Below are 13947 nucleotides of genomic sequence, written 5' to 3' on the forward strand. Positions count from 1 at the left end.
AGACATGTATTATCCTGTATAGTCCTACACAAGGACTATGTAATTTTACCTAAATGCATGTTTACTGTACTTTAGATTGCAGACTAGAAAAATTCCAGGCATATTTTGTCTGCCAGTTTACTGCTTCTCCGCTCGCTGTCCTATTAAGGGCAGTGGGTGGGTTTCTTGAGGCTGATGGCCGGATCAGAGGGCTCACAGTGGAGGCAGGCGCTGCTGAGACAGGCAGATGCACATAAGGGAGCCTAAACATGGAAATGCCCTCGGTTGTCTACATGGGAGCCATCAAATAAAGAGGCCCAAAGCTGGTAGCACCATTTGGGATGGAGGGCAAAACCCACCTCAGGAGTAGTGACAAACGAGGGTGCAGCCTTTCATTCCAATGGCTAATCAGCCTGCTGCCATGTTTCTGATGTGTCTCCTCCCCTCAGCCTCCAATCCTGGCTCCTTGAGCCCCTGTGCCATTCAGCTCATTATTTCAGTGAGTTAGTGACAAATCTATAGAGTAGGCTCCCTGGAAAGATGGTATATTGATTCATTTAGTTGCAAATTAGATGTGTTTGTTTCAGGAAATAACGTTTTGGGATATTGTGTATGAGTAACTTGAGGCATGATAAGGTGTAACACTCTTGGGAGGATGGTCATATGGTTTACAAAACCCTCCACCACTGGGGGCTTCCTCGCCTCATGTCTGAGTCTGTTTCACTAATTGATAAAGATGAATGGAATTTTCTGTTTTTATTATGGATGATCCATGGTTTTTCTTGTCTAGTAGTTCCTGTGCACAAGGATAGAGGGGAGATGTGTGTGCGTGCATAAAAATAAATACTGGAAAGTTCTCAGCCCCAGGAATAATGTCATTCTCAAAAGTAGAGTAGCAGCATGAGTTGCTGTTAAATTTGAAGCTATCTTATGTGACAGGATATGAATCCATGACTAATTAATGTTACATATCCTTGGGCAGAATGATTTACTGTGCTCATGTCAGTACTATTTGAAAAGCAGACTTTATTTGAGGTAATTTTTTTTTCATTCGTGGGATGTGGGTATTGCTGGCTAGGCCCACCTCTAATTGCCCTTGAGAAGGTGGTGGTAGCTGCCTCTTTGAATTGTTGCAGTCCACGTGGTGTAGGTACACCCACAGTGTTGAGAGGAAAGGGAGTTCCAGGATTTTGAACCAGCGACAGTGAAGCAACGGCGATATATTTCCAAGTTAGGATGTGAGTGGCTTGGAGGTGAACTTCCAGGTGATGGTGTTCCCGTGCATCTGCTGCCCTTGTCCTTCTAGATGCTTGTGGTCGTGGGTTTGGAAGATGCTGTCTAATGAGCCTTAGTGAGTGCGTCCCCCACCACACACCAATGCCAAGCACAGGACATGTCCATATTTTTAAAGCAAAGCTTTCATTGCAGCGCATTTTGTACATAGTACACACTGCTGCCACTGTGCGTGGGTGGTGGAGGTAGTGAATGGATGGGATGCCAGTCAAGCGGACTGCTTTGCCCTGGATGGTGTCAAGCTTCTTGAGTGTTGTTGGAGCTGCACTCATCCAGGCAAGTGGAGAGTATTCCATCACAGTCCTGACTTGTGCCTTGTAGATGGTGAACAGGCTTTGGGGAGTCAGGGAGTGAGTTACTCGCCGTGGGATTCCTAGTCTCTGACCAGCTCTTTCTTGAATTCATTTACAGGATGTGGGTGTCGCAGGCTAGGCCAGCATTTATTGCCCACCCCTAATTGCCCTTGAGAGGGTGGTGGTGAGCTGCCTTCTTGAACTGCTACAGTCCCTATGGTATAGGTATACTCACAGTGCTGTTAGGGAGAGAGTTCCAGGATTTTGACTTAGCGACAATGAAGGAACGGCGATATATTTCCAAGTCAGGATGGTGAGTGACTTAGAGGCAAACTTCCAGGTGGTGGTGTTCCCATGTATCTGCTGCCCTTGTCCTTCTAGATGGCAGTGGCTGAGAGTTTGGAAGGTGCTGCCTAAGGAGCCTTGATGAGTTTCTGCAGTGCATCTTGTACATGGTACACACTGCTGCTACTGTGTGTCAGTGGTGGAGGGAGTGAATGTTTGTGGAAGGGGTTTCAATCAAGCGGACAGCTTTGCCCTGGATGGTGTCAAGTTTCTTGAGTGTTGTTGGAGCTGCACTCATCCAGGCAAGTGGAGAGTATTCAATCACACTGACTTCCACCTTGTACATGGTTGACAGGTTTTGGGGAGTCAGGAGGTGAGCTACTTGCCTCTGACCTGCTCTTGTAGCCACATTATTTATTTGGCTAATCGAGTTCAGTTTCTGGTCAATGGTAACCCCCAGGATGTTGATTGTAGGGGATTCAGCGATGGTAATGCCATTGAATGTCATGGGGCAATGGTTAAATTCTCTCTTGTTGGAGATGGTCATTGTTTGGAACGAATGTTACTTGCCACTTGTTAGCCCTGGTCTTGCTTCATTTGGATATGGACTGCTTCAGCATCTGAGGAATCACAAATGGTGCTGAACATTGTGCAATCGTCAGCGAACATCCCTACTTCTGACCTTATGATGGAAGGAAGGTCATTGATGAAACAGCTGAAGATGGTTGGGCCTAGGACACTACCCTGAAGAACTCCTGCAGTGATGTCCTGGAACTGAGATGATTGGCCTCCAACAACCACAACCATCTTCCTTTGTGCTAGGTATGACTCCAATCAGTGGAGAGTTTTCCCTCGATTCCCATTGACTCCAGTTTTTCTAGGGCTCCTTGATGCCACACTTGGTCAAATGCGGCCTTAATGTCAAGGGCAGTCACTCTCACCTCACTGGAAGGAACCTATTTTTATTTTTGGATTGTGGCTTTAAAAACTACCATGGCTGCAGTTGAAAGATATGTTCACTGGAATAGGATGAAGAATATCTACAATGTTGTTATCCAGGAACAGAGTATGCCATAAAAGAACATGATGGTGCCGGAGCGGAGCGGAGCCCAGCACTGATGGTAACTGTCCAATGACAGCATTTTAATTGGCTCCTGACCAGGTGACCAGGGATTTTGTATGGTAACAGTGCAGACAGTACAGCTCCTAGCCTGCAAAGAGGGAAGACCTAAAACCTCTCGCTCCTGTGTTTATAAGATTCTGGTAATTCTGCCATAGTAGCCAGCTGGCTATTCCTCACATCTCTGTAACCTGCTTTCTCTGAAAACCCCTGTCAAGAGGGGAAAAATCACCAGTTAAGATATTGAAAAGCAAGTTTTTCAACCAGTGAACCACAGACTGAAAGTGCTGGGAGACCACCTTGTGTCATCAACAACAAACTGCAAGGAATTTAGAAGACATCAATCAAAATTAGCCCATCTAATCCTATACTCCGGATTGGTGCTTTTTGAACTGTTTTAAGTCACCCTTAAGATCCATGTTTTGTGTGTGTGTCTGTGTGTTTGTTTGTTTAAGAAGGGGTAGAGTTTAAGTTATAGAGTTAGGAGTTAGCAGTTCATATTTCTTTCGTTTGCCATTACCTAAAGACAATTTGCTCAATAAACAGTTATTTACTTATTAAGTTTACAAACTTGGTGCTTGTATTCTATCAACCTAAATTTACTAGTTAGGTAGAATTGGGGCAATCTGGTGGTCTGATCAAACTTTTCGCATTTGTCACAGCTCGGGGAACATTGAGGCTCGATATTACAGCGCAGTATCCCCAGTGAGACATGACATCACTTCTGGAGTTCAGTGTTTTTGTCCATGTTTGAACCAAGGCTGTAATGAGGTCAGAAGCTGACTGACCCTGGTAGAACCCAAACTGAGCGTCAGAGAGCAGGTTATTGCTAAACGAGTGCCGCTTGATAGCACTGTTGATGACCCCTTCCATCACTTTACTGATGATGGAGAGTAGACTAATGGGGTGGTGATTGGCTAGGTTGGATTTGTACTGCTTTTTGTGTACAGGACATACTTGGGCAATTTTCCGGGTAGATGCCAGTGTTGCAGCTACAATGGAATAGCTTGGCTAGGGTTGGGGCAAATTCTGGAGCACAAGTCTTTAGTACTATTGCCAGAATATTTCCAGGGCCCATAGCTTTTGAAGTATCCAGTCCCTTGAGCCATTTCTTGGTATCACGTGGAGTGAATCAAATTGGCTGAAGGTTGGCATCTTTGATGCTGGGGACTCCGGAGGAGGCCGACATGAATCATCAACTTGGCACTTTTGTTTGAAGCTTTTCGCAAATGCTTCAGCCTTATCTTTTCCACTGATGTGCTGGGCTCCTACATCATTCAAGATGGGGATATTTGTGGAGCCGCCTCCTCCAGTGAGCTGTTTAATTGTCCACCACTATTCATGACTGGATGTGGCAGGACTGCAGAGATTAGATCTGATTTGTTGGTTGTGGAATCATTTAGCTCTTTCTATCACTTGCTGCTTATGCTGTTTGGCACACGAGTAATCCTGTGTTGTAGCTTCACCAGGTTGGCACTTCATTTTTAGGTAGGCTGGCGCTGATCTTGGCATGCCCTCCTGCACTCTTCATTGAACCCAGGGTTGATCCCCTGGCTTGATGGTAATTGTGGAGTGGGGGATATGCCGGGCCATGAGGTTACAGATTGTGGTTGAGTGCAATTTTGCTGCTGCTGATGGCCCACAGCGCCTCATGGATGCCTAGTCTTGAGTTGCTAGATCTGTTCGAAATCTATCCCATTTAGCACAGTAGTAGTGCCACACAACACGATGGAGGGTAACCTCAATGTGAAGATGGGACTTTGTCTTCTCAAGGACTGTGCGGTGGTCACTCCTAGCGATATTGTCATGGACAGATGCATCTGCAGCAGGCAGGTTGGTAAGGATGAAGTCAAGTATGTTTTTCCCTCTTGGTTCCTTCACTATCTGCCGCAGACCTAGTCTAGCAGCTATGTCCTTTTGGACTCAGCCAGTTCTGTCTGTGGTGGTGCTACCAAGCCACTCTTGGTGATGGACGTTGAAGTACCCACCCAGAGTACATTCGGCATTCTTGCCACCCACAGTGCTTCCTCCAAGTGGTGTTTAACATGGAGGAGTGCTTGGTTGAGGGGGGTGGGGCGGTATGTGGTAATCAGCAGAAGGTTTCCTTGCCCATGTTTGACCTGATGCCATGAGACTTGTTGAGGACTCCCAGGGCAACTCCCTCCTGACTGTATACCACTGCGCCGCCACTTCTCCTAGGTCCGTCCTGCCGGTGGGGCAGCATACACCCAGGGGTGGTGATGGTGGGGTCTGGGACGTTATCTGTAAGGTATGATTCCGTGAGGATGACTATGTCAGGTTGCTTGACTAGCCTGTGAGACAGCTTCAGATGTTAGTGAGGAGGACTTTGCAGGGTCGACAGGGCTGGATTTGCTGTTGTTTTTTCCGGTGCCTAGGTTGATACTGTGTGGTCCGTCCGATTTAATTCCTTTTTATTGACTTTATAGTGGTTTGATACCAACTGGTCATTTAAGAGTCAGCCACATTACTGCAGACCTGGAATCGCGTGTAGGTCAGGCCAGGCGAGGATGGCAGATATCCTTTCCTAAAGAACATTAGTGAGCCAGATAGGTTTTTACGACAATTGACAATGGTTTTATGGTCACCATGAGACTTTAAATTCCAGATTTTTATTGAATTCAAATTCCGCCATCTGCCATGGTGGGATTTGAACCTGCATCCGCACGGCATTATCCTGGGTCTCTGGATTACCAGGCCAGTGACAATACCACTACGCTACCACCTCCCCCTGCCGTTACACCGCCCCCTCCCCCTGCCGTTACACCGCCCCCTCCCCCTGCCGTTACACTACCACCTCCCCCTGCCATTACACCACCACCTCCCCCTGCCGTTACACCGCCACCTCCCCCTGCCGTTACACCGCCCCCTCCCCCTGCCGTTACACTACCACCTCCCCCTGCCATTACACCACCACCTCCCCCTGCCGTTACACCGCCCCCTCCCCCTGCCGTTACACTACCACCTCCCCCTGCCATTACACCACCACCTCCCCCTGCCGTTACACCGCCACCTCCCCCTGCCGTTACACCACCACCTCCCCCTGCCGTTACACCGCCCCCTCCCCCTGCCGTTACACTACCACCTCCCCCTGCCATTACACCACCACCTCCCCCTGCCGTTACACCGCCACCTCCCCCTGCCGTTACACCGCCCCCTCCCCCTGCCGTTACACTACCACCTCCCCCTGCCATTACACCACCACCTCCCCCTGCCGTTACACCGCCACCTCCCCCTGCCGTTACACCACCCCCTCTCCCTGCCGTTACACCGCCCCCTCTCCCTGCCGTTACACCGCCCCCTCCCCCTGCCGTTACACCGCCGCCTCCCCCTGCCGTTACACCGCCGCCTCCCCCTGCCGTTACACCGCCGCCTCCCCCTGCCATTACACCGCCGCCTCCCCCTGCCATTACACCGCCCCCTCTCCCTGCCGTTACACCGCCGCCTCCCCCTGCCATTACACCGCCGCCTCCCCCTGCCGTTACACCGCCCCCTCCCCCTGCCGTTACACCGCCCCCTCCCCCTGCCGTTACACCGCCCCCTCCCCCTGCCGTTACACCGCCGCCTCCCCCTGCCGTTATACCGCCCCCTCCCCCTGCCGTTACACCGCCGCCTCCCCCTGCCGTTACACCGCCGCCTCCCCCTGCCGTTACACCACCGCCTCCCCCTGCCGTTACACCGCCGCCTCCCCCTGCCGTTACACCACCGCCTCCCCCTGCCGTTACACCACCGCCTCCCCCTGCCATTACACCGCCCCCTCCCCCTGCCGTTACACCGCCCCCTCCCCCTGCCGTTACACCGCCCCCTCCCCCTGCCGTTACACCGCCCCCTCCCCCTGCCGTTACACCACCGCCTCCCCCTGCCGTTACACTGCTGCCGCCTCACCTTGCAACACGCCACCACCCCTCCCCCACCCTTGCCACTACGCCACCGCCTCTGCTTTATAGCCCTCACCTCACCTCTGGCGTTTTTGTCCATGAACCAAGGCTGCAATGAGGTCAGGAGCTGAGTGACCCTGGCGGACCCCAAACTGGGCATCAGTGAGCAGGTTGTTGCTAAACAAGTGCAGCTTGATAGCACTGTTGATGGCCCCTCTGCATCGCCTCAGCTGCCAGTGTATTTTATCAATTTTGTGGAAATGATGTGCTGTAATATCTTTGCTGTAAAATTACTTTATTAAAGTTTCCAATAATCTTTTAAAATCACAAAATGTCACTGAAACAATGATAAAGTTTTGGGTCGGGCGTCGGCGGCAAATGGTGGTCCCGCTGTGTCAGAAGCAGGTACCTGGCAGTGATTTTGCCAGAATCGGCTAATTAGTTGCTGTAAAGCGTGCTCTACGGACGAGCTCTTGAAGCTGGAAGGCCTCCAGGAGCCAACTTCTAAAAATATTGAATTATGGCCACAGCTACTGTGCCACCATTGTGGACGGGGCTCCCATCCACAGGGTGACTTGTGGTTGTAGCTGTGCTCGTGTAGCAGGGAGGGCCCCAAAGGCTGCCTGAAGCACTGGCCCCTGGAGGCACCAGGATTACCAACAGGCAGCTAGCCTGTTCCCAGTGTTACAGGGGGTCCTGCAGGCCGACTGGAATTGGCTTTAATTAGCCTTTTACTTACCTTAATAGGCTACCCTCTGCTTGTAGGCGGGTGGCGCGTCCACTCCCAATCCAGGAAAATGACCCAGGTTCAAGATGGTATCAGCAAGCTGGCATACTAGATAGCAGATGAAATCACATGCTCGCCTGACTCTGTTTTGCTCCCATATTGAGGCGAAAATTCAGGCCTGCCAGTTTCAATATCTCGTTTTCTTGTTCATTTACATTTTAGATCTGCTTCTCATTATCTAATTTGGTGTGCAGTGGAATAGCACTGTGCCCTTTCACTCCTGGCATGTGGATTTGGTTCCATCATGCACTGTTGTGGTAGATGTCATCTCCTCTATGGGCAATAAGGATCCTGCAGAACGTGAGATTCTAGGGATTACGCCTAGATTAATTTATCCTTCTTCTCCATCCTTCCCCTGTTTCTTTCTCAATCCTTTAATTTGATTGGTTAAGGAGACCGTATTTCTCCTGTTCTTCACCAAATTCCAGATGTCCTGTTTCCATTCCTCCACTGTTAACTGCGTGCACTTCCAAAATTTAAACTGAAAGGTGCACGGACAAGTCTGATTAACAGGTCCGGGCCTGAGGTACCCATCTTCAGAAAATACTAGGCCATGTATCTTTCGAATCTGAATTAATTTTGTATTCTGAACATTATTAGTTATTGAAGCAAGGACATAAATGCTGTGATCCAGAGTCGTCATGTTCTGCATGATTTACTTTCTAGTATCAAGCAACCACTTTGGCCGTGAATGTGGGTATATGAGATTAGGTGCAAATTTAAAAATAAAGATAAATGAACCAGTCATGTCTAAACAGTTGTCTTCAAGCTGGTGTAGAGTTTAACAGGGTTTAGGACATGCGATGGAGTAACTTCCAAAAGTAGCCTCCTGACCCTTATATAACAAACCTCACCCTTTCTTTTATCTGTGTTGCAGCGGAACCTGTTGGAAGACGATTCTGATGAAGAGGAAGATTTTTTCCTGTGAGTATGTGCTTCCATCACTATATCTTCTACCACTCAACAGGTTTCAATTCCATGATGCAGTTAACCCTGGTCTTTGCAATCTCGCAAGGACCGGCAAAGCAGCTCATTCTGCTGAGATTACCATAATGAGTTTTCAGGCCCATCTTGAATCTCTAAAATTGACTTTGACTCTTTTCCACAATAAACTTTAGAGCTAATTGTACTGGTATTTTTAAATTTATAATTAAAATTATTTAACTATCTTTGAATCTCCTCTTGTATTTGTTGTCAGTAACAGGAGTGCAGACTTGGATTTTGTGATCCAGGATAATTCTGGTTAACTTTCTGCAGTGCATTTATGTGCTGTATTTCTACTTTTTGAAAAAGCTGTTCTTGGGGAATTTTGCTGAAAACATGTAGGATCACATGCTGCTGCAGGGCTGTCTAAACTTCTGCCTTTATGGTTGCTTGAAGACAAACTATGGAGCCTTGAGATCGCATACAAAGTTTAAATCAATGTTTTTGTTGAATTTGCTGATAGAAAAAGTTCCTGATTTTCTAATTAAGCTTTATCCACTGGTGAGGCAATGGTGTTAAAGAACAACCCTTTCCAGCAAAACCTGGACAATATCCAAGCTTGAGCTGATAAGTGGCAAATAACATTCATGCCACACAAGTACCAGGCAATGACCATCCCCAACAAGAGAGAATCCAACTATCTCCGCTTTACATTCAATGACATTGCCATCGCTGAATCCCCCACTATCAACATCCTGGGGGCTACCATTGACTGGAAACTGAACTGGACCAGCCATAAAAATACTGTGGCTACAAGAGCAGGTCAGAGGCTAGGAATTCTGCAAAAAGTTATTCACCACCTGACACCCCAAAGCCTGTCCACCATCTACAAGGCACAAGTCAGGAGTGTGATGGAATACTCTCCACTTGCCTGAATGAGTGCAGCCCCAACAGCACTTAAGCTGGATACCATCCAGGACAGAGCAGCCCGCTGAATTAGCACCCCATCCGCTACCTTCAACATTCACTCTGTCCACCACTGATGGCAGCAGTGTGTACCATCTACAAGATGCACTGCAGCAACTCACCAAGGCTTCAATAGCACCTTCCAAACCCATGACCTCTATCATCTAGAAGGATACGGGCAGCAAATGCGTGGGAACACCACCACCTGCAATTTCTCCTCCAAGCCACTCACCATCCTGACTTGAAACTATATCACTGTTCCTTCACTGACGTTTGGTTAAAATCCTAGAACTACCTTCCTAACAGGACTGTCGTTGTACGTGCACCACATGGACTGCAACGTTTGAAAAGGCAGCTCACCACCACCTTCTCAAGGGCAATTAGGGATGGGCAATAAATGCTGGCCTAACCGGGAACACCCACATCCATGAACAAATATAATAAAACATAGCTTTGGAGCCCATGAGGAGTCTGCTACTCTTCTAGCTGGGTATCAATGTTGAATAGAAGATGCTATGTGTAACATGGATCATGAAGGGATAGGAAGAATGAAGTTCGATTACCTATACAATATGCAATGTTTTCAGATTTATTTGTATGCCTATCCAGCTTCAGCATTTCTGATTATGTTTTCCCTACAGAAGAGGACCTACTGCACCAAAATTTGGACCGAAGAATGACAAGATCCAACAGTATGTGTCCAATATGATCATTTTTGAAATCCTACTGATCTGTTTTTTGTAACCTTGAACTAAACTTGCAGTTATGAAAAAATGTGTTTCTTTTTCTAATTATGAATAATGAGAAGAATGTAAGGCAGCAGACTCAGGCTAGCTGACATCTATGGCAATATCCATAGTTGCCTGACTTGTCAAATAGAGTAATGTGGAATGTTAATAGAATGCAATGTGAAAAAAATATTGTAAAAAAATAATGTTTGTTTACTTTGGTATTTAAAAAAATTGCTACAGTACTTAGTTGTAAGGGTGCAAAGGTAATGAGACAAAGTTTCCAAACCCATTTCATTTACTTTAAAAACACAATGTTTTGGACAGGAGAAGACCATTGGCCTAACCTCAGTGATTCTGGAACCAGGCACCTTGTAATGAAATAAATCCTGCTAAAATAGATCATAAATCATGATCAATTTGGCTACTTTTCTTCTCAAGCAAACAAAAGCCTTCATTAAGGCTGCCACTGAATTTTGAGACAGTAATTTAAATGATAAATGGGTATCATAAATTCATCATCTCGCAATTTGTTTTTTGGGCTAGGGAAGATTAGAGATAAAAGAAGAACTTGCATTTATATAGCACTTTTCATGATCTTAGATGACCCAAAATACTTTTTGAAGTGTAATCATGCTTGTAATATAGGAAACCTGCCAACCAATTTGCACAGTTTAGTCCCACAAACAATAATGCGATAATGACCAGGTAATTTGTTTTCTTTTAATGCTATTAGAAATTGATATGCAGTTTACAGGGATAATGAGGAAAGACAAGGGGATAAAATACCTCCTGTATACCCAGATGTTGAATTGACTGATTTGCAAGTGAGCTATGTAAATCTATCTTGTCCGTCCACACTAGTACCAACAGTGTATCTGTTTTGTAATTAGTTAAGAATAGCCATAATTGCATAACAAATGATGTTCATCAAAATGTAGCAGTACAACTATAGAAGTACTGATTGCAGATTGTCTTCCTATTAATGGTTGTAATGACCTCCTTGATCTTATTCAGGAACAAAACTGTTAAGATGTTCATTGGGACCACTAAAGCTTTTTCTTTTTCCTTTTCTTTCCTTTTTTTCTTTATCTCAGGCTAACAAGTTACAAGCTATTGAATTTGATTAAAATACAGTTTATACCCTGTAATGCACTGATTTCTTATAAGCTGTTTGTCTTAAAAGACCTATATATTTTTTAAAGAAGGAATTGTGTAACTCTTTTAACAACTTGCTTAGACATTAGTTTTATTTGCATTTGAAAGTTTGGATCAAGTAAATATTTTACTTTTCATGACTGATCTCCTTGGTAAATTGCTAGTAAAATTTCTATTTTAAATGCTTGTCTAACCAAGTTGACTAACATAAGCCTGAAGAAAGCATGGCAAAGTATATATTCCCTACTTTCCTACAAAACCATTTTTTAAAAGCCATCATGGATTAAGAAATGAAGAAAAATGTACAGATAGTATACTGTTCAGTGCAGTACTCTAAAATGTTAACCTTTTTGTTTGTTGTAGCTATATAATGTTCATTATACTCTGTCATAAATCTAAGCAGATCCCAAGATCAGGTAATGTGAGATTTGTACCCAGTATATAGTAGTAAATTGCATTAAATGTAAAATTTAAAAGGACACCACTGCAGCATGTAATACCGGGATTTAAGACACACTGTTTTCAAATATAGGGACCAGAAGTGAATCAAGCCTAGATTAACAGAATCAAATTTGCAACAGCAGTAAGAATGAAATTAGTTTAGCCAGTTTTAACACAGCAGCATGATCATCAGACCCCAGCACAGAGTCTGGCCAAACTTTATCATTAAATTAATGGTCTGAACCTATAACAGTGGCTAGTGTAAGAAATGGAATTCTCACTGAAACATTAGGAGGTGCTACTCTTACATCTAGGTTTAGGCTTGTTATTTGGCATTGTACAATGAGCTGTTAACCCACATTGAATTCTTGGTATTCCCGACATGAGAATCTGAAGAGTGTCTAAAGAGAAAAGATTTGCAGGGCTCCAGGAAAAAGATGGGTGTATGGGACTAGGTGAGTTTCTCTTGCAGAGAGCTAGCACAAACACAGCTGGCTAAATGACCTCTTTCTGTGTTGTAACCATTCTATTCGAAGTCAAACTCTGGGAAAAACAGAACTGGTGCACAGCAAATGTAGTCCAGACTAAATTGTGTTAGTAAATGCTGACACACTCACTGAGTCTCTAAAATGCCATCTGAAGGGCAATTTATACTCTTATAATTGGTGTGGAAATAAACCTACTTCCTCTGTGGTAAAATATGTAAAGATGACTTCTATGAAGCAGCATCCCTTGCTGCCTGAATAGAAATGGCAAAATAATACATTGGCTTGAACCCTGCCATACTCAACAGATTAAGCCAAAATCTCTGATTTTCTTGAGCTGATTGATAAAATACTGAAAATTAAATTAACCATACATGTACTTCTAATGTCTTTTAACTGGTTCCACTTTTACTTTCATTCTGTCATTGCTACTTCCCACAATTTTATTAAATGATGCATACTTTCTGTAAAATTAGAAAATCCTGTACTCCAGGAAAAAACACATCAATTCTTTCCTTCCATAAATTTCCTATGTTGCAAAGATAAAATTTCAGGTCTGCCATTTAGCTTTAATATAAGAAATTTCTTCAATTGAAGGGTTGTGAATCTTTGGAATGCTGTATCCTAGAGAGCTGTGAATGCTCAGTCATTGAGTATGCTCAAGACAGGGATTGATAGATTTACCAAGAAAATTAAGGAACAGGGGACAGTACCGGAAGGTGGAGTTGAGGTAGAAGATAAGCCATATCTTATTGAATGGCAGAGCAGGCATGAAGGGCCAAAAGACCTACTCCAGCTCCTATTTCTTATACTCTTATGTTTTCTCTCTCTCTCTTTCTCCCCCTTGATGTGATAAGGCACATATTTATATTTTTATCACATTCAGACATTCATACAGTGACTTGATTTTGATGTGTAGTGACTGTGAGCAAATGTAGAATCCATTTTGACCAACCATGTTCCACAAGGAACACTGAAATGAGCCATCAGTTAATCTGTTTTATTTCATGATATTGATTTCGTTGAGTTGAATATTGGATGTTGGCTTGGAGACATATGAAATATGAATTAGGAGCAGGAGTAGGCCACTCAGCTCCTTGAACCTGCTCCGCCATTCAATAAGATCATGTCTGATCTGATTTGTAACCTCCACTCCATATTCCTGCCTACCACTGATAACTTTCACCCCCTTGTTAATCAAAAATCTATCTAGCTCTGCCTTAAAAATATTCAAAAGACTCTGCTTCCACTGCCTTTTGAGGAAGAGAGTTCCAAAGACTCTCAACCCTCAGTAAAAATTTCTCCTCATCTCTGTCTTAAATGAGCGACTCCTTATTTTTAAACAGTGACCCCCAGTTCTAGACTCTCCCACAAGAAGAAACATCCTCTCCACATCCACCCTGTCAAAACCCTTCAGGATCTTACATGTTTCAATCAAGTCACCTCATACTCCCCTAAACTCCAGTGGATACCCAGAGAACCCCCTTTCTTTGAATGTAATCATAAGTTCCTTAACATCAGTCTGATCCAATGGGGCAGGCAGCTAGCATGTGGGTTTAGTATTTGGTCCAAAGGATAACAATTCTGTCAGT

The 13947-nt window shown here is 45.0% G+C and overlaps 1 protein-coding gene across 2 annotated transcripts in view; it reads left to right on the plus strand.

Annotated features, from left to right (window-relative positions):
* vamp4 (vesicle-associated membrane protein 4) overlaps window positions 1-13947 on the plus strand; it is a 78047-nt gene that overhangs the window by 21132 nt on the left and 42968 nt on the right. For both annotated transcript variants that reach the window (XM_078561583.1, XM_078561584.1), the window contains exons 3-4: window positions 8531-8577; window positions 10185-10235. In XM_078561583.1, the coding sequence (XP_078417709.1) occupies window positions 8531-8577; window positions 10185-10235 (98 nt within the window). The remainder of the gene's footprint in view (window positions 1-8530; window positions 8578-10184; window positions 10236-13947) is intronic.

The sequence above is a fragment of the Cetorhinus maximus genome, chromosome 17, assembly GCF_964194155.1.
Source record: "Cetorhinus maximus chromosome 17, sCetMax3.hap1.1, whole genome shotgun sequence".
Lineage (NCBI taxonomy): Eukaryota > Metazoa > Chordata > Chondrichthyes > Lamniformes > Cetorhinidae > Cetorhinus > Cetorhinus maximus.